General features: G+C 36.4%; 2 protein-coding genes across 15 annotated transcripts in view; one reads left to right on the top strand and one right to left on the bottom strand.

The window, feature by feature from the left end:
- The window catches only part of LOC126608470 (uncharacterized), a 73,580-nt gene that overhangs the window by 23,229 nt on the left and 29,041 nt on the right, over window positions 1–21,310 (top strand). For 3 of the 5 annotated variants that reach the window (XM_050276360.1, XM_050276356.1, XM_050276357.1), the window contains exon 1: window positions 19,113–19,454. The exons of the other annotated variants lie outside the window; for them this stretch is intronic. The gene's annotated coding sequence lies outside the window, so the exon portion shown is untranslated. Of the gene's footprint in view, window positions 1–19,112; window positions 19,455–21,310 lie in introns of those variants that run through there. 5 annotated transcript variants of the gene reach the window in all.
- On the bottom strand, window positions 2,876–5,304 carry LOC126608477 (probable CDP-diacylglycerol--inositol 3-phosphatidyltransferase 2). 10 transcript variants are annotated; one of them, XR_007617879.1, is made up of 5 exons: window positions 4,981–4,991; window positions 4,377–4,469; window positions 4,182–4,274; window positions 3,853–3,902; window positions 2,876–3,167 (listed from the first exon to the last, which is right to left on the bottom strand). XR_007617879.1 is itself a non-coding variant. In XM_050276379.1 (5 exons), the coding sequence occupies exons 1-4, from the start codon at window positions 5,070–5,072 to the stop codon at window positions 3,377–3,379; spliced, it is 288 nt and encodes a 95-aa protein (XP_050132336.1). In that variant the 5' UTR covers window positions 5,073–5,304; the 3' UTR covers window positions 2,876–3,167; window positions 3,363–3,376. The 10 variants fall into 10 exon arrangements, 8 of the variants coding, with proteins under 8 accessions (XP_050132336.1, XP_050132338.1, XP_050132337.1 ...); XM_050276379.1 differs by lacking the exon at window positions 4,377–4,469 and adding an exon at window positions 3,363–3,429 and having other exon boundaries at window positions 4,981–5,304; XR_007617878.1 differs by having other exon boundaries at window positions 4,377–5,304.

Below are 21,310 nucleotides of genomic sequence, written 5' to 3'. Positions count from 1 at the left end.
ATATATATATACGATGAAACGAAAGGTTGAGGTTCTTGACAACTTCCTAGAATGGAAGAACATAGTGGAGAACAAGACTGGAAAGGAAATTAAGACATTAAGAAGTGACCATGAAAGGGAATATACCTCTGATCTTTTCTTTAAGGTGTGTAAAAAGGAAGAGATCACTCAACATTTCAATGTTAGACATACTCCACAGCAAAATGGGATTCTAGAGAGACTAAATGGGACCTTGCTCAAGAAAGTTCGTTACATGCTATCTCAAGCTAAGCTGCCAAAAGATTTTGGGCAAAAGCTTTAAGCTATGCATGTCATGTACTTAATCATTTACCATTAGCAGCATTGGAGGAAAAACACCCATTGAAGTGTGGTCCGGAGAACCAGTTAAGGACTACAATAAGCTACGAGCATTTGGATGCAATGCTTACTTTCACGTGAAGGAAAACAAATTGGATCCACAAGCCAAGAAATACGTCTTTATGAGATTCAATGGTGGTGTGAAAGGCTTCAAAGGTTGATGTTCCGAGTTGAACAAGATTATAGTGAGCAAAGATGTGACCTTCAATGAAGGAAGATGTTCAGATAGTAGAGCTTGGGGAACAAATAATAGTGAATTCACAACCAAGTGAGGAAGCTGTGGAAGAAGAAAGACAAGGTGATTAACTTGAACATGAAGAAAGGGATCACGAAGATAAACAAAAGAATTTAAAGATAGAAGGTGATTGCATAGCCAAAAGGAAAGGAAAGGAAAAGGAGAAATATCCTTACGTGCAAGCTACATGGATTGCATGGCCTGCATGGGATATGTACTGCTAATAATTGAGGCTGAAATTCCCACTAATTTTGAAAAAGCAGCAAATAGTGAAGAAAAGAGTAGATAGCATGATGCAATGGACGATGAGAAAGGTAAAAAAAAGACTGGTTTGTAAGCTCAGAAAATCTCTATATGGTTTGAAGCAGTCGCCTAGGCAGTGGTATTTAAGATTTGACAAGTTTATGAAGTGTCAAGACTATACAAGAAGTCACTATGATCAGTGTGTTTATCACAAGAAGTTGAAAGTTGGTTTGTTTGTGTACTTGTCAATCTATATGGATGACATGCTCATAGCCTCAAGCAATATTTCAAAGATAGAAAAGTTGAAGGAATAGATGAAAAGGGAGTTCGAAATGAAGGATCTCGATGAAGCCAAGAAAATATTGGGAATGGAGATCACAAGGGATAAATAGAAAGCTTTGGTGTGTTTGTCTCTGAAGTAGTATCTTGAGAAGTTGTAACAAAGGTTTGGAGTAACAAAAAACACTAAGCTTGTGGGAACTCCATTGGATGCTCATTTCAAGTTGAGCAGTCAACAATGTCCCAAAAACGAAAGATGAAGATGGAGGGTGTTCCATATGCTTATTTGGTTAGAGGATTAATGTATGTGATGGTTTGTACTCGTCCTAATATTGCACACGCAGCTGGAATTGTTAGTAGTTCATGCATAATCTTGAAAGAGAGCATTAGAATGTTGTTAAGTGGATACTAAGGTATTTATGTGGAACGAGGGACAAAGGTATTTGTTTTGAAAGAAGTGATGAAGGAATTAATAAGTTCTCAGTTGGATATGTGGACTCAGATTTTGCTGGTGATTTTGACAAGAGAAGATCAACAACATGGTACTTGTTTACCATGGCAAAGGGTCCTAATGCTAGAGATCAATACTACAACCAACGGTGGTAGGGCTAAGCACATAGATGTACGATACCATTTTGTGAGAAAAGTAGTAGTTGAAGGTGAGATTCATCTCAAGAAGGTTGCTACAAAAGATAATACAGCTGACATGTTAACAAAGATGGTTAATACAGCCAAGTTTGAGCACTACTTGGATTTGGTGCATTTGAAGCAATTTTGCTCTTACGATATGGTGGGGCAACGAAACCTATTGTTGGATGCCTCGTATAGATTTCATGCCAAGGTGGAGATTTTTAGATTTGGCATTAAATCAACATGCCTAAACTAAAACAAGAATCAAAGAAGGATTAGATATCTTAGATGCAAGATATCAGTATGTATGTTTCCTAGTTTGGTTGGGATTCAGTTTTAATATAGGATTTGGTTTCCTATTCTAGGGACATTATGTAAAACCCACGACATCTATTAGTATAAATAGATGGTTGTAGGATAGGGTTTATGGGAGGAGAGTTTGAGAGGCATTAGTTTGTATACGAGAGAATATTGTGTGTTTGTGAGTTCTCTGGTATTCATTGGTAATCAATAAAGCTTCCGTTGTTAGAGGTACTCCTATATTAGAGGAATTCTGAAATTGTTTTGTGATTTGTTTATTGCTTGATTGTTGTTTTGGTTTAGTTCACAATAGATACAAGTTCCAAATGTTGCCCAATGTGTTTCCTAGGTTGAACTATTAGTTCAACATAGCGATGAGGACATGGCGGGGATCTACACTACAAAAAAAATGGTCATTATGTCGTCAAAAAAGGCATTTTGACATCGCAAATACTTATTTACGACGGGAAAAAGCCCTCGCTCGGTGTCGCAAATTGATCCATGGGAAATACTTTTTTTTCGACCAACCGTCGAAAATGATTCATTTACGATGCTTGTAGCTTGTCGTTACTAGTTATATTTTCGTCGGAATTGATTTTTCAAAATGAACAAAGTTATTTTATTTTCAACATGTCTATGTGGTTGCAAATACTTGTATGGTCGTCGAATATACCTTCCAAACGACGACATTTGTTTTTTGCGATGATTTTCTTACCACCAAAACATTTTGTCGAAAAATGATTTTCCAACAATCATTACAAGAGTGCACAATTTCGTCGCAATTACGATTACCGACAATTAAGAATTGTTGAAAATATGCACAAAAACATATTTGTGAGGGTCAAGAGTCGTTGGAATTATACATTTCCGTTGATCTTACTTCGTCGGCAAAAATAAAAGGATATAAATACAATTTTTTTTAATTTAAAAATATTTTCAATTTTATATTAATAATCATATATTCAACTACATATACAAAAAAATCAAAGTAAAATTTTTACAAGTACTTTTTACAATCCTATGATATGTCTTATAATGCTAGTTTTTCATGTCCACTTTAACCAACTGTCAAGGAGTTCGAATGTAGTGCTACGAACATTGATCCACAATTATTATCTTTATTCTGCCAAAAAAAAAAATTATGTCAAGCACAATATAATTGTCAATTGGTAAGAAACCCAAACAATGAAAATCAGAAAATAAACATAAGCTATAATGAAGAGCCTTGCATAATTTTAGCTCAAGGTGTGAGCATATCAACCACCAATCTGTAACATACATAATGCAAGTGAGTAGTTGAAATGAAAATTAAACACACCTCTAATACGTTCTTCAATTTTTCTCGTACCACCCTAAGATCAGAGGATGCTCATAATCCAAAGACTCTAAAAAATATAATAAGGAAAGTAAAACTCTATGCACAGTTTAACAATTATGATGTTTCACAGTTTCAGGATGATAAGGACAACTATATCAAATAAACTGAACTATAATCACAAGTTCGCAGAGAAGTTTAAGTATATGCCAAATCACGAGTTCACAGAGAAGTATATGTCAAATCACAAGTTCACAGAGAAGTATATGTCAAATCACAAGTTCACAGAGAACTGGACAATGCTGCGCTTAATTTAGTTGTTAGAGTTTGATGGTTTACTGTTGTCTGATGAAACGTTGACATTTTGTAAGATAAACCCTATGCTCAGTATCCGTATAGAAGTTCAACAATTTGTTTGTACAAGTGTGTATATGCATAAATGACATACTCCTCCAATAAAAAGACATATCACAAGACACACAGAATCTCATACCTTGGTTGAATTTGCGAGCACACCAACCATCTACCCCATCGCAGACAAAGCTGGAATAGCAAACTTAATCATATATTATACCCAACAAGACAAGACGAACAAAATACGGCTAAAAAACTAAGATTGCATTTGAATTGTGGCTTTGAATTGAAAGTTTCCATTCAATGATTTAGTTTAAACTCTATTTGCATAAAATATTTAGAGAAGAAAACACATTATTAAATGAATCCTTCGACGATATATTTTAAACTCTATTTGCAAATCACTTCTTCCAAATCCATAAATCCAAACACCAGATAAATGAATTCTTCAAAAGCATGAATCCTCACCTTATGAAATAGAGAACGGAGAAAAGTTGCTTGTTGGAGAAGCACTGGGCAAAGGCAAAACGGTTCATAAGAACCCTTATGTACCCTGCATTCCTAGTAATCGCAAAATCATTTATCAAAACAAAAACCCATTTCTAGCTTACTTGACAATGTAGTTTCATAGTAACATTTCTGTTTAGGAAGTGAAAAACTCACCAATCATGTTGGGTATGTAAAGATAGATATCGAGTTTCGTTAGCCTTTGTTGAGCTACAGATTTCTTAGCCATTGGAGAACTACCTTAATCAACTTGAAATTACACAAAATGCATTGGATTACCGAATAAATGTTTTTGCCCCTACACCCAAATCGTCAAAACAAAGCACTAATTATGCATAAAAATACACACTAATCACCTTAAGTAGCTGAATTGAGGCATAAGATAGCAGTTAGAGAATAAAGAATCAGAATTTGATTGTGGAAATGGCAAGGAACAAGAAGTGAATCAATATCTTTTGGGGTTTCTCCTTTCAGACTCGGCGACGGAGATCACAATATAATGACTACAAGCCCTAACCCTAAGACACTGAATCCGATTCCGATTCCCCTTTCTCTTTGAGTCTCTCTCGACAAGCAAAATCCCTAATTGAAATGAAAACTTGGATACTTGGCTTGCCCACATACTCGGAAGACAAACAGCAAAAGCCCTACTTGGCTTGTCAATCAAATTCTTAAAAAAAAAATTGCTAATCACCCAAATTATAAGTCCAATCTAAAAGAGAAATTGCATCTATAGGCATGAGCAAGATGAGATTTTTACCTTTTCGTTCGGACGTGGACTTCATCCATGGATTGCCAGAACACAAAAGCACCCAAAGTCATAGAGAAGTAAGTTGCCATGTCCTTCACCATCCTCTTAGCCTTCTCGTTTTTTCCTTCCAAATCTCAAATCCAGGCGAGACCTGAAAATATATATGTCAGACCTCATAAGATATAAACTGAAAAACAACATATGTGAGGATTTCATGGTTTCTATCATCATCACGTATGGCTACTAGAGAATGGAGGATGGAGGCTAGGGTTTTGTTTCTGAAGAGGAAATACAGAGAAGCTGCGAGAAAGAGATAATCGGTGGAGAGTTAAGTTTTTGGGCGCCATGCCAAAGTTTTGAAAATGGAGAGCTAAATATAAAAGGCGCCATGCCAAAATTTTGATGGCTCTCTAAAACACACGGTAAGGATTTAATCTCACATAAGTGAGATTAAATCCTATGATTATTAATGTAGAAGTATGTCTTGTTCTAATTTTTAATAGTTTTTTTAATTAATGTAGAAGTACAAAAAAAAAATCTACAAACACTCATAATATCAAGTTCAACAACTTTTGTGAAGAGGTCAATGGGATGAAACCTTTCAATGGTTATAAATGAAAACTCATGATTTAACGGTTATTTTAACTCCGATTTTGCTGATTTTTTACAAATACACTCCTGAACCCTATAAGAGTACAATAAACGAATTCGATCTCCAATTTAAAATATTTGCACTAGTGGATACCACAAAATATTATGTTCTACTTAATGGAAGTATAAAATAAACTCCAAGTGTTTGTTGAATCTATCGTTTTGAAGGAATACCCATTCTACAAAACTAGTTTCAACGATCCAACCGTCAAATTTGTTTGTATATGCTTCAAGATCGCATACGTAAAAAATTGCAAAAAGCTTACATTCAAATATTAGGTAATAAAACGAAACCTTTCGACGATTATAAACAAAAACTCACGACTTAACGGTTTTTTAACTCCGATTTTAATGATTTTTTACAAATACACTCCTCAACCCTAAAAGAGTACGAGGAACAAATTTGATCCTCAAATTAAAATATTTGTACTAGTGGATACCACAAAATATTATGTTCTACTTAATGGAAGTATAAAATAAACTCCAAGTGTTTGTTGAATCTATCGTTTTTTGAAAGAATACCCATTTTACAAAATTAGTTTCAACGATCCAAACATCAAACTTGTTTGTATATGCTTCAAGATCGCATACGTAAAAAATCGCAAAAAACTAACATTCAAATATTAGGTAACGGGACGAAACCTTCGACGGTTATAAACGAAAACTCACGATTTAACGGTTATTTTAACTCCAATTTTGATGATTTTTTTACAAATACACTCCTCAACCCTATAAGAGTACGATGAATGAATTCGATCTTCAATTTAAAATATTTGCACTAGTGGATACCACAAATTATTATGTTCAACTTAATGGAAGTATAAAATAAACTCGGTGTTTGTTGAATCTATCGTTTTGAAGGAATACACATTCTACAAACTAGTTTCAACGATCCAACTGTCAAACTTGTTTATATATGCTCTTAGATCGCATACGTAAAAAATCGCAAAAACTTGACATTCAGATACACTAGTAGAAAAACATGTTTGCGCGACGGAATCTTGCGCGACGGAGAAACTGTCGTCGCGCAAAGTATGTTTGCGCGACGGAAAACACAAAACGTCGCGCAAACTGCCTTTGCGAGACGTAACTTTGCGCGACGAAGGTTGGTGTCGCGCGAAGCCACTTTGCGCGACGCAGAAGTTCCTACGTCACGCAAAGTGGGTTTGCGCGATGCCAACCTTCGTCGTGCAAAGTTACGTCTCGCAAAGGCAGTTTGCACGACGAAGACTGTCGTCGTGCAAAGTGTTTTTTTTTTTTTTTTGGTTCTTGCATTGTCTTTTTCTTTTGTGGTATCCACATGTGTAAATGTTTTAAATTGATGATCAAATTAGTTCATTGTATTCATATAGGGTTAAAGAGTGTAGCTGTAAAAAATCATCAAAATTGGAGTTAAAATAACCGTTAAATCGTGATTTTTCGTTTATAACCGTCGAAAAGTTTTGTCCCGTTACTTGATCTCTGAATTTTTTTTTTTGTGATTTTTGGTATATGCAATCTCGAAGCATATACAAACAAGTTTGACGGTTGGATCGTTCAAACTAGTTTCGTACAATACGTTTCCCATCAAAATCAATGGTATATGTATTTACTAAGTATATTTTCATTTATTTATTTTGTACTTATAAGCAAAAGGGTCAAAAATTCCAAAAAAACTTTTGCGCGACGTAGCGGTACCTACGTCGCGCAAAGTCTTCTATTTTTTTATTTTTTTTATTTTTTGGGTTCTTGCATTGCATTTTTCTTTTGTGGTATTCACTTGTGTAAATGTTTTAAATTGACGATCGAATTAGTTCATTGTATTCATATAGATTTAAAGAGTGTAGCTATAAAAAATTATCAAAATCGGAGTTAAAACTACCGTTAAATCATGATTTTTTGGTTTATAGCCTTCGAAAAGGTTTGTCCTGTTACATAATATCTGAATGTTTGTTTTTTGCGATTTTTTGCGTATGCGATCTCGAAGCATATACAAACAAGTTTGACGGTTTGATTGTTGAAATTAGTTTCGTATAATGTGTATCCCATCAAAACGATAGATTCACTAACACTTAAAAGTTTATTTATACTTTCATTAAGTATAACATAAAGATTTTGTGGTATCCACTAGTGTAAATATTTTAAATTGACGATCGAATTAGTTCATTGTATTATATAGGATCAAGTACTGTAGCTATAAAAAATAATCAAAATCGGAGTTAAAACTACCGTTAAATCGTGATTTTTGGTTTATAACCGTCGAAAAGTTTTGTCCCGTTACTCGATCTTTGAATGTTTATTTTTTTCAAATTTTTGCGTATGTGATCTCGATGCATATACAAACAAGTTTGACGGTTGGATCCTTGAAATTAGCTTCATAGAATGCGTATCCCATCAAAACGATAGATTCACTAACACTTAGAGTTTATTTATAGTTTTATTAAGTATAACATAAAGATTTTGTGGTATCCACTTGTGTAAATATTCTAAATTGATGATCGAATTAGTTCATTGTATTCATATAGGATCAAGTACTATAGCTATAAAAAATAATCAAAATCGGAGTTAAAACTACCGTTAAATCGTGATTTTTGGTTTATAACCGTTGAAAAGTTTTGTCATGTTACTCGACCTTTGAATGGTTGTTTTTTTCGATTTTTTGCGTATGTGATCTCAAAGCATATACAAACAAGTTTGACGGTTGGATCCTTGAAATTAGCTTCATAGAATGCGTATCCCATCAAATGATAGATTTACTAATACTTAGAGTTTATTTATACTTTCATTAAGTATAACATAAAGATTTTGTGGTATCCACTTGTGTAAATATTCTAAATTGACGATCGAATTAGTTCATTGTATTCATATAGGATCAAGGAGTGTAGCTGTAAAAAATCATTAAAATCGGAGTTAAAACTACCGTTAAATCGTGATTTTTTGTTTATAACCGTCGTAAAGTTTTGTCCCGTTACTTAATCTCTGAATGTTTTTTTTTTGCAATTTTTGGTGTATGCAATCTCGAAGTATATACAAACAAGTTTGACGGTTTGATCGTTCAAATTAGTTTTGTACAATGCGTATCTCATCAATTTCAATGGTATGTGTGTATATATATATTAAGTAAATTTAAATTTATTTATTCTGTACCTATAACACTTAAGAAATTGAAAAACATGTATATTTATTAAGTAGCTTTAAATTTATTGCAATTGTTATAACAATATATTATTGTGGGTTTTATGGAAAAAAAAATTGAATTTGAAGGCAGTAAAATTACATTTTCAGTACATTTTATAATATTTATATAAAAAAAAATACCTTGCGCGACGCCACGTGTACTCGTCACGCAAAAACCCTTTACGCGACGTCTAAAGGTAAACCTGCGTCGCGCAATGTGTGATAATTTTGGCGGTGCACTTGTTAAAAATAGGCGCTTTGTTTAAATTTTTGCTATCTGTGATAAACCCAAACTCTCTCTTCTCACTCGGTCTCCCGAACTCTCTTCTCACTGAACTCTCTCTTCTCACTCCGTCTCCCTCATCCTCTCACGCAGGTGAATCACCCTCTCTCTCCCTCTCGCTCATATCTTCCTCTCTCTCCCTTTCCCTCACTCGGTCTTTCTCTCCCCAAACATGAACCCTCCCTCTTTCTTTCCCTCTTTATTTATGAGTTGTGATAAATCTGAACCCTCCTTCCTTCTTTCCCCTTCTTTCGAACCCAATCTTGAACCCTCTTTTCCCCGTAAACCCCAAATCTCCCTTTCTTTCTTTCCCTCATTCTTTCCCCTTCTTTCGAACCCAATCTTGAACCTTTCCCTGCAGACCCAAAATCTCCCTCTCTTTCTTTCCCTCGATTTACTGAAACAAAAGTAGGAAGGAGAAACTGTTTGATCATCAATGACTGGTTTTGTTAGAACGAGATCGAAACGGGTCACTTACCCGCTCGACGACCGGGTGAAAGATAGACTCGTAGGAGGATACAGCTCCGGACCTAGTGACGCCAGCAAAGGAAGCGAGCACTCCGGCGACCCCTGCCTCTCCAAGCTCGTCTGCGGCTGGGTTTCACGACAACGAGTTCGACTCAGAACGAGTCGAATCGGGTATTGGGCCGTGGAAGGGACTTTTTAGTTTCTTCTTTTTCTTCTGTAGGTGTATGGGTAAGGAAGGGACTAATTAGGAACAAAGAGTGGGGTTAGGAGGTAAGTCCATATCTTCCTCAGTCAGAGTAATATTCAAATTAGGGAAAAGACAAGTCCTCACTATATTTTCTTAACATTTCCTTATTTGAGCACACTGTTAAGCGGCTTCTGCTTGTGTTATCTTTAATTAACATTTCCATTTAAACAGGCTCAGAGGATTGGCATGATCAACATATTAGAAAATATATTTTCATTTACACATCAGATAATATTACATCTTGAGTATATATATACATGTAAGACAAGCCTAACAAAAAAACTAACTGTCCTAATAAACTGTAACAATTACTTAGTCTCTAAGATTTATCTCTTGAAGAGATATTTACACTTTTGTCCTTAATATCCCCCCTCAAACGAAACTGAGGTAGCCGAAGAGAGAGTTTGTATCTGAGAAGTGTAAATCTGGATTTGGACAGAGGCTTGGTACAAATATCAGCAATCTGATCTTGTGAACACACAAAACGGATAGCAACTTGGTTGGCTAATACTCTCTCCCGTATGTAATGATAATCTATTTCGACATGCTTTGTGCGAGCATGAAAAATAGGATTCTTTGCCAGAGAAATGGCAGAGATATTATCACACCACAGTTGAGGAACACAAGGAAGAGAGTAGCCTATATCAGTTAAAATTTTAGAAATCCATGACAGTTCTGCGGCAGTATGAGCAAGAGACCTGTATTCAGCTTCAGTGGATGATCTTGCCACTGTTGGTTGCTTTTTAGCACTCCAGCTGATAATAGAACTGCCAAGAAAAATACAGAAGCCACCAGTGGATCGCCTGTCTAAAGGGCAACCTGCCCAATCAGCATCAGAGAATGCTTGAATATCCAAGGGAGCTGAAGTTTTAGAAAACCATAACCCCAAATCAATAGTACCTTTTAAGTACCGAAGGATTCTTTTGACAGCTTGAAGATGAGAGACTCGAGGACGATGCATGTACTGACAAACCAGATTAACAGCAAAGCTCAAATCGGGGCGAGTCCAGGTGAGATACTGTAATGCACCGACCAAAGACCTGTATTCAGTAAGATTGGCAAGAAGTGGAGAGTCATGATCAAGCTTGTCTGTACTCAGGGGTGTTGCACAGGGTTTGGCTCCATCCATATGAGACTTGTGAAGAAGATCAAGAATGTATTTTGATTGATTAAGAAAGATCCAAGAAGATGACCGCTTAACTTCAATGCCTAAGAAATAATGCAACGGACCAAGGTCTTTAACAGGGAACAAACTGCTCAATTTCGTGATCACTGTTTGACATGCTGCAGAAGAGGGTCCAGTGACTAAAATGTCATCCACATAGACTAAGACGAAGACCAAATGGGGAACCTTTTTAATGAACAAGGAATGATCATTTTGGGAACCAGTAAATCCCAAGGAAACCAGAGCACCGTGCAATTTTTCATACCAAGCTCGAGGAGCTTGTTTCAAACCATAGAGAGACTTGTGAAGATGACAAACATGATTTGGCTTGGTGGCATCCTCAAAGCCAGGAGGTTGTTGCATAAACACAGATTCTGTAAGAGTACCATGCAGAAAAGCATTGCTAACATCAAGTTGGTTGAGAAACCAATCAAATTGACAAGCAAGAGTGAGAAGTATGCGGATGGTAACTGGTTTGGCCACGGGACTAAAAGTCTCAGAATAGTCCAAGCCCTCTTGTTGATTGTAACCTTTAGCAACCAATCGAGCCTTGTATCTGTCAATAGAGCCATCCGGATTCCTCTTGATTCTGAATACCCACTTGCAGCCTACAATATTTTGAGATGATATAGAAGGGACTAAAGACCATGTACCTGTGCTGAGAAGAGCATTATACTCGTCTTGCATTGCTTTGCACCAGTGAGGATGTTTGGATGCTTGCAGGTAGGTATGAGGAGTATAATCAGAAGAGGCATGGGTTGAAATTGGATGCTTTATGACTGTGAATGCCCTGGGTTTGAATATTCCAGATTTGGATCGTGTTTGCATTTGGTGATGATTAGATGAAGGGAATGAAGGTGGTAAAGGTTGATTAGGAGGGGAGGAAACTTGTAACTCTGTGGAGAGGGAAGGAGGTTGCTGAGATCGGGATAAGGCATAGGGTGGAGGAGAGGGTGGTGATATAGCAGGAAGGGATAAAGACGGAGGAGAGGAAATGGAAGTGGTAAATGTGAGAGAGGATGGGATGTGCTGAGAAGGAGATGGAGGAGGTGTGGTAGGAACAGGGACTAAAGAATGGTGACAGGGAAACCGAGTTTCATCAAAGAGAACATGCCGAGATATGTAGATTCTCTTGGTCACTGGGTCAAGACATTTATATCCTTTATGATGTAGACTATAACCCAAGAAAACACATAACTTGCTCTTTGGATGTAGCTTTGAAGGAGAATAGGGTTGTAACCAAGGGAAGCAAGCACATCCAAACACTCGAAGAGTACTGTAATTTGGAACTTTGTGAAATAACAACTCCCAAGGTGAAGATTTGTATGCTGTAGGTAATCGATTGATGAGATAAATTGCAGTTGCAAAGGCATCAACCCAATAGAAATGAGGTACATTAGAAGCTGCCAACAAAGTCCTTGCAGTTTCAACCAAGTGTCTGTGTTTCCTTTCGGCACACCCATTCGGCTCAGGTGTATGAGGACAACTAAGTTGATGTTGAATGCCATTATCCACTAAAAACTGAGAGAAAGAAGTACTCATGAATTCACCTCCAGCATCAGATCTTAGAGCAATGAGTTTAGTACACAGAAAGTTTTCAACAAGATTCTTGAATTGAACAAACACAGAGAATACCTCAGATTTGTATTTCAAAGGGAAAAACCAAGTGTACTTGGTGTAATCATCCACAAACAGTACATAGTATCGAGAACCATTAAGAGAAGACACAGGTGCTGGCCCCCAAACATCTGTGTGAACAAGTTCTAGAGGTTTACTTGTAGTGCAAGGAGTAGATACAAAAGGAAGTCTAGAACACTTGCCTAATGCACAATCTGAGCAAAAAGACTTATTTCTACTATTTGAAATGGAGATACAAGAATGTGCAGCCAATTTATGCAAAATCTTCACAGAGGGGTGGCCCAACCGTTGATGCCACATAGTATTTGAAGCTTTAACAGTTGCAGTCAAAGCCTTGGGATGCACAGCATGGGATGAAGCAGGATGAAAAGGATAGAAACCGTCGTTGACAGGACCTTTAAAAAGCATCCTCCCCGAAGAAAGATCCTTCACAGTGAAGTGAAAAGGATAAAGATGCATTGAGCACCAGTTGTCAATTAAAAATTTGTTTGCAGAAAGTAGATTGTGCTTAAGTTCAGGAACATGAAGCACATTTTGTAATCGAAAATTATGATGTGCAGTAGGCAAAAGAGAAGAGCCAGAATGAGATATGGATAAACCTTTTCCATCTCCAATATAAACTTGTTCAGGTCCGGTATATGGTTCTGGATTCTGAAGATTGCCATAAGCATTGGTCATGTGAGATGTAGCCCCTGAGTCTATAATCCAAGTAGGAGCAGAAGTAGAAGTGTTCGCCACCATTGCAGAGGGAGAGGATTTCACACTATAATGTGCATTTATGCGATGAGGACAGTCCCAAGCTTCATGATCAAATTGGCGACAGATTTGACAAGGAACTTTCTTGCTAGAAAATTGAAAGTTGTGACGACCTCCACGATTATTATGATAGGTTGGCCTCTGATTTGGGCGATACGAAAATTGCCGCTGATTGTTAGTGTTGTTTGAACGAAAGTTGCCTCGATTGGAAGAGTAATTCCTTGAATTTCGATCCACACCACGGCTGGTGGTTGTGGAGTGGGCGAAATTCTGAGCAGTGAATGCTTGAGGCGGTGTAGGCAGAATACCAGGGGAGGATGAGAAAGCCTGAAAAGGTGGCGCAGATGACAAATTCTTGCGACTGTTGAGTTGAATTTCTTTGCTGATCAAGAGGCCATGAAGTTCATCAATCATTGTAGATCCAAGGCGAAATTGTATCGCGTCAACAAACGAATCAAATTCAGGAGGCAGGCCATGCAGAGTGACAGAGATGAGATCAGAATCATCAACCGGTGCACCGGCACTGGCAAGGGCATCAGCAATTTCTTCAATTTTCTGAAGATACTGAGCAGCCGTGGATTCACCTTTGGAAAGATTACGAAGGCGAGATCGGAGCTCATGAATATGCGACTGAGAGGCGGTGGCAAGACGGGATTCCAATTTAGCCCAAAGCTCTCGAGCAGAGGTAACACCAACGGTGTAGGGAATGAGAGACTCCGAGAGGGTTGAATTTAACCAGATGAGAATGTTCTGATCATTCTCGAACCAAGTCACAAAATCCGGATTCAATGTCGTAGTACAATTTCCGGAGGCATCAGGAAGAAATTGAGGTGGTGCCGCCATGGATCCATCGATCAAACCAGTGAGATTATACCGACGGAAGATCGGAGCAAAAAGAGCACGCCATGTCAGATAATTCGTAGTAGTGAGCTTAATCGGGACCAGAGATCCAATATTTTGAATCGTGATCGATGTAATTGCAGAAGAGGTGGAAGAGCGATGAGAATCTGCATCAGAGGACGGAGATGCACTAGTCGCCATGGCTAGGGTTTGAAGTTGGGGAAGGAGAAAGAAGACAAATCGGGGAAGAAGATCAAAGCGGGAAGCGGAAGAGTTTGGATCGAAAAAGAGAGGCGGTCGTTAGACCAAAAAAGGCGGTGATACCATATTAGAAAATATATTTTCATTTACACATCAGATAATATTACATCTTGAGTATATATATACATGTAAGACAAGCCTAACAAAAAAACTAACTGTCCTAATAAACTGTAACAATTACTTAGTCTCTAAGATTTATCTCTTGAAGAGATATTTACACTTTTGTCCTTAATACAACACACTGCAAGAAATGTGTAATGCTCCACTTGGCATGATCAAAGTTAAGGTGCAACTCTTTTTTATATACGCTACTTATCCTTTTTAATTCTTCCCATTGGGGTGGGTGCAGGCAGAATAAGCATCTTGAACCTTGACCATCATTGTTAAGTTCGGTTTGTTCTTCTTATGGTTCTGTAGCTTTAGTTGATGCTGTTGGTTCTTCCTTTCAATCATATTTAAATATACTATTAATAACAATATTAAATACAAGTGTTTGTGGTGGTTTAAGTGTATTGATTTGTACATTTAAGTACCCATCTCTGCACATTGTTTCTCATATCCTCTCTGATATGGTGGCGGGGATTTAATTTTCTATGTGTTATAGTGAAACAGATAATTCATTGGACACTCAAGTACCATTCCTCCCTTTGGTTGAGGTTTCAGTGAAGGCTTTACTTGTCATATCATTAGTAGCTCTACCTGCAGCTCCAAGTGCAGCAACACGAGTTTTGTTCTGTGCTCATCATCCATACTTGGTTGGAACTGCAAAGAGAGACGCAGTTTGGAAGGTAAATCTTTCTCTTGGACTTTTGTTATTTGAAAAAAGAAAAAAAAGTGATCTTCATTATGTTACTTGGTTTAGCAGGTTTTTCTGTTTCTCATTTTTAATCTGAAAGTCCCCATCTCATATAATATAATCTTGACCCAAAAAAATAATAATGACAATTGTTTCTTCCTCTTTTGAAAAAAAATAAAAAATTGAAATGAAAAGACAAGAACAGATTTAAGAAGCAAGTAGGTCTTGGATGGCGAGGTACATGTCAACCAACACTCCTGCTGAAAACATGTCAATTAAGAAAACCAAGTACTGGAAGATTACTTCTCTTCCATGCAAGGCTCATAAAGTTTTTAAAACTTATTTGGAAACTGCGTCCATTAAGTTTTTGCCTATGTTTTGACAATAAGTCATGAGACTCTGAGAGTTAGGTTTTCTTCCCTCTTTTACTGGTAAAAAATATATGTTCATATAGAGTTGTGTGCCTTCCTATGCTAATTTTCATCTATTGTGGCATAGTGAAAATTCCGGTTGCATTTTTGAGCTGATTTGTTTGGTTCTTTTGGTCTTCAGAGGCAACGAAGATGTATGCATGCATGTGGTTTGGATCTCTTTCCAGATAAGTTCTGAGATTGTTCTCTCGTCGTTTGCTTGTATTGAGTTTGGGCATTAGTGAACCTATTTCTCTTTGTATGAGAGTCAAATTTCTTAATGCAGGTTCAATCGTTGCCGAGGATGGTTATCATGGATGAGAATGGGAAGCAGGTAACTTATCCAGCTTTCCTTTTCTTACACTTGTGCTTCTAATCTTTTTCTTACACATGTCTACGGGGTTTGTTGCCAACACTTTGCTTGTATGGACACTTATTTAAGATTGATAAATGATTTCTAACGCGATGATTGTTCTCACATTTGTAGTTACAGTTTTTCTTGATGCCACTTTTGATTTGTGCATAAGGACTGTGTATGTTTGTTGACTGATGAAGTCATGCTTCCCATGCTGTATAATTAGGTGCATAAGGACTGTCTATGTTTGATGATTGATTTGTCCATGTCAGATAGGCCATGATAATTAAAGCTTTCTTAGTTAGATTGCAGGTATAGAATTTAATAACTGCACTAAGAATATTGTCAATGTGTTTGAAGATAGCTTTTGGATAAACATCAAGTATATATCTACTTAGAATTGCTTTCTTACATGTATTTTACGACAAATAAAAATACGACATATTAACTTGCGACCAAAATAATCAAGATACACATAAACGGAACATTTGATCCTATTGGTTTAAAGCATAGTTGACATTGTTAATTAGTATTGTTTCTACCATTGCACTACTGCTTTATATATATATATATATATATATATATATATATATATATATATATATATATATATATATGTGTGTGTGTGTGTGTGTGTGTGAACAAATGCAAGAAAGGATATGATATTACTTTGGCTGCTAATTGATTAGTTTCAAATGCAAGAAAGGACTAGTTTCTAATGTTATATTTTTATTGTTCGGTGTATGGGGAAGGCGCGGGTTCGTGAGACGGGTGCCTCCTTTTTCAGATCGACCACAGGAGAGGTCAATGCCTTGAAGGAGGAAGTGACAACCCTAAAAGGTCAACTTGCAGCCCAGGGCGAGCAGATGAGTATTATTGTACGGGCCTTACAGATTTCCGGCCTCTAAATCCCGATGCCAGCACCTAATCTTGCTCCACCTTCGACCTCCCAGCCATTTCGCCTAGCCGATACCCAGTAGTCTGATGTATCAAACATAGAAGACTACTTGTAGTTTTTTCTTTTTTGTTCGGGCATCTTGTATGTACATTTTCATATATTTTATAATTAAATACTTTTTTTTTGTTTATTAATTATTGTTTAGAATTTACAATATTTATTAAAATTTAAATAAAAAATATTTTTGCCAAAAAAAAAAAAAGTGGTTTGCGCGACGAAGGAGTAACATACGTCGCGCAAAAATACTTTGCACGACGTAGGATCTGGGTCGCGCAAACTGTCTTTGCGCGACGCATGTTATACGTCGCGCAAAGTAGTTTTGAGCGACGTATAGAATTGCGTCGCGCAAAGACACTTTGCGCGACGTAGGACCTACGTCGCGCAAAACTACTTTGCGCGACGCAGTTCTCTTCTTCGTCGCGCAAACCCTTCTGTCACGGCCTTAGCGCGACGGTTGGTGCGCGACGAAGGTTCGTTGCGCTAATTTTTGCGCGACGTTTTTTTGACTTTGCGCGACGAAGGACCTGCGTCGCGCAAAGTGTTTTTTTTTTACTAGTGATATTAGGTAACGGGACAAAACCTTTCGACAGTTATAAACGAAAACTCACGATTTAACGGTTGTTTTAACTCCGATTTTGATGATTTTTTACAAATACACTCCTCAATCCTATAAGAGTATGATGAAAGAATTCGATCTTCAATTTAAAATATTTGTACTAGTGGATACCACAAAATATTATGTTCTACTTAATAGAAGTATAAAGTAAACTCCAAGTGTTTGTTGAATCTATCGTTTTAAAGGATTACCCATTCTACAAATCAACAATCTAACCATCAAACTTGTTTGTATATGCTCCAAGATTGCATACGTAAAAAATCACATAAAACTGACATTCAGATATTAGGTAACAAGACGAAACCTTTCAACGGTTATAAACGAAAACTCACGATTTAACGGTTATTATAACTCCAATTTTGATGATTTTTTACAAATACACTCCTCAACCCTGTAAGAGTACAATGAACGAATTCGATCTTCAATTTAAATTAAGCATCAAACTTATTTGAAGAATATTCCAACGACACATGTGACCATTGGTAAATAATTGATTCCCACAAAACCATGCCTTAAAAATTTATTCTGACAAAGAAAAAAATTTCGTCGGAAAAAATATAATTACTTCTGACAACAACTAATCACCCTCGAAAATATAAAAACATTACCAAGAGGACTTTTTTTCCCTAAAAAATACTAAATCAATTTCGTCAATATGTAAACCTTCGGAAATAACTATTCTATTTCCGATAAGAACTTTACTCATCGTTAATACAACTGGCGCCAATTCTTCCCACCAAACAAAAGTGCATTTCCGACGAAACTTGAGACTTTTTCCAATGACATTATGTGCGTTGGTAATAAATATTTGTTTCATGCCATGTTACCGACGACCCATATTTTATGGTCGCAAAATGTGCTTTTTACAACGGTTTTTTGGGACCGTCGGAAAATCTTCGTCGGTAATGACTACTTTTTTTGTAGTGCTATAAGAAGAAGAAAAGTTGAAATTCGTTTTGAAGCAAATGGAAATCGAGAAGCAACAAAAGATTAAATCTTAGTACTACAGAATTGGGGAAAAGGAACCATTTAGGAAGCTAAATATTGTACTTGGTGTCACAAAATTTGGTTTTGGCACCCCATAGTCTTAATGCGAGGTTTTCTTCATGCAGAACATTCACCCTATTAATGTTATAATACAAAAAATATTGTTAATTTGTTCGTGTAGATTCCCACGCCAAAGTGCTAACTAATGACGTCAACTAATACAGCCATTTTGCGCCAAATGCCAGAACAAGTACAATTAATTCCGTCGAGGAACCAAATGCCAGAACAAGTCCTCACATTAGTCTTTTTTACAATTCCGTCGAGGAATCGAATGCCAGAATAAGTTCTCACATTATCTTTTTTTACAATTCCGTTGAGGAATCGAATGCCAGATTAATTCCTCACATTAGTCTTTTTCACAATTGCGCAAGGAATCGAATACCCGAATTAGTCCCCACCTTCGTCTTTTCCAATTACATACTACGTTGGGATTCTCTATCGTACTACGTTGTCTCTCTCATGCATTCGTCCCATATTCTTCTGCTAAGAAGGTTCTTCTTCTGTTTTCATTATTTGCTCCATTTCAAATTACACATGCCTGTGTTGTTTACTTTATTCATCACAGAACCTTCTTTTGCTTAATCAATCTACTTTGATTTACTTCTAAAAGAGAAAAATCGAAACCGAAAACCAGAAGAAAAAAAAACATTTCGTTCTATCAATTTCGTTGTTTTCTTGTCTCTTGATTTCATTTTCTGCCAATTTCAACTTCCTGTCGATCGGTTTTACTTGAAAAGGGAAAACAAAAAGCATACATACTTTGTTTAGCTTCATATACAGACCGATTGTGCTCCGGCGTTTTGTAGGCAAAGGAATCTGGAGAGAGAAGGTAGAAGGTACGTACGTCTTTTGATTTTTCCTAGTTTTTATTTCCTTCTGCACTTTATACGTTTTTTTAGTTGTTTGTGCAAACAAAGCTACGAACATCTTGTGAATGAACACTGATGAGTCTCCCTGTGAACAAAGCTATGAACTTCTTCCTTGTTTAGTTGTTTCTGGGGGAATCGAGGTGACAAACGTCGTAGGCTAGACGAGGGCTTCGATTTTGATATAAAGATTCGTAGAAATCGGTGACTGAATAAGGACTACTTAACATAGAAAATTAGGGGCAGGTTGTAACAATCCTTGTTAATTTCTTTGCTTCAATCTATTTCTCAAATGGGTGTATAATCCATCATATTTTAATTAGCAAGGCAGTGGACAATCATTTTTTTTTCTCAATAGATTAGTGAATTAAGACAAACTCTAATTCTCACAAATCACGAATGACACTAAGTAGTATGTCATGACCATCAATACTTATTTAATTGGAATTACAATGTAATATAACATTTCTCTAATATCAGTACTCTATGTCACATTGGTTTAGGCCATCATGTCAGATGCCCCAAGGTATTAAAAAGCATTAAAGGCTAGTCGGGCGGTGGCATGGCCTAGCATCTAGGTGTCTAGGCGGGGCTTAGGCATTTTATTTTTTAATTTTAGTTAAATTTATTATATAACAAATAAATAAATGTCTACTTACACTTTAAAAAAATACATAATTGTATTATGATACATAAATTGCAAAATAGAATAACATATAATTATAAATTGCTAGAACATATTGAAAACATGAGGAACAAACGTATAATAAGTGTTCATCTAAGTATTAAACAAGTCTTGTACAATTTATTAAAAATATAAAATGCAAAATATAATTTATATATTTTTTGTCTAAATGAGAATTGCGACTTAAGCGGTCTAGATGGGTGTCTAGGCGGATCTAGGCGCCCTTTATATTTCTTTTATACGCCTAGAAATTAATCGTGGCGGTGGCCAGCCACTTAACGTCTAGGCAAGGCGTAAGCGACTCTAGGTGAGGACTTTTAGAACACTACATTTGCCTAAAGTTATCCACCTATAATTACCTCAAATATGGTTATCATCTGTCATTGATTTATTCTTTTCTTTTTTTTTGGGTCAAAAATTGTTTTTCTTAAAGTACAATTTTTTGGGTACAACGAGACTAAATCTTAACTTTATTGATTGCAACGCATTGACAACACATGATTGCGGGGACCTTGAGCTTTTATATGCAAACGTATTCTATAGAAAAAGAGTTGTTATTGACAATTTAAAATATGGATCGTAAGTGACATTCTACCACAGTAATGGAGATGAGTATTACCCTTGCACCAATTATGTCGGCTCCCTAATCTAAAAAATTCATCGTTTGACCCAAAAAAAAAAGAAAAAGAAAATTTAAAATAAGCATCATGTTGCATGATGTTATATAATGTCTAGTATTATTGTCACGCCTCAAATTCAAGGTCAACATAAAATTAAACCTTGTGCCCGGTGCACGAATAAAAAAAAGTAACAAGAAAATAAACATCTCTTAATTTACATTGCAAAAGTTTCTCTACACCTCCCGTGACAGTCAACTGCCTTTTTAGGATTCACCTGTTAAATATTCATAAGGGATAAACAGGTGAGCTTAAATACAACAATGCATTTAATATATGGAAGCAATAATAATATTTGTATGTAATGTTTCCTCTTTACTCTATTTTGTTAACCCATTTAACAGATAAATCCATTTCTCACTTCATTAATCATCTTGTCAAACTCTCAGTCCCCAAATCTAAAACCCGATTTGATCATCTTATCAGACTTTAACAAAAAATTGTTGAGATTAAATTTTCGAGAT

The sequence above is a fragment of the Malus sylvestris genome, chromosome 16 (genome assembly GCF_916048215.2).
Source record: "Malus sylvestris chromosome 16, drMalSylv7.2, whole genome shotgun sequence".
Taxonomy (NCBI): domain Eukaryota; kingdom Viridiplantae; phylum Streptophyta; class Magnoliopsida; order Rosales; family Rosaceae; genus Malus; species Malus sylvestris.
The sequence above is the reverse complement of the archived record's forward strand: the minus strand, read 5'-3'. Positions and strand labels throughout refer to the sequence as shown.

What these genes read in the sequence shown, in the direction of transcription:
- LOC126608477 (XM_050276374.1), bottom strand. Translation starts at nt 5,072, where the DNA reads ATGGTGAAGGACATGGCAACTTACTTCTCTATGACTTTGGGTGCTTTT. An exon ending in GTCCACGTCCGAACGAAAAG is followed by an intron (nt 4,275 to 4,980) that starts GTAAAAATCTCA and finishes TGCGATTACTAG; the next exon opens with GAATGCAGGGTACATAAGGG. An exon ending in TCCGTTCTCTATTTCATAAG is followed by an intron (nt 3,903 to 4,181) that starts GTGAGGATTCAT and finishes TTGCTATTCCAG; the next exon opens with CTTTGTCTGCGATGGGGTAG.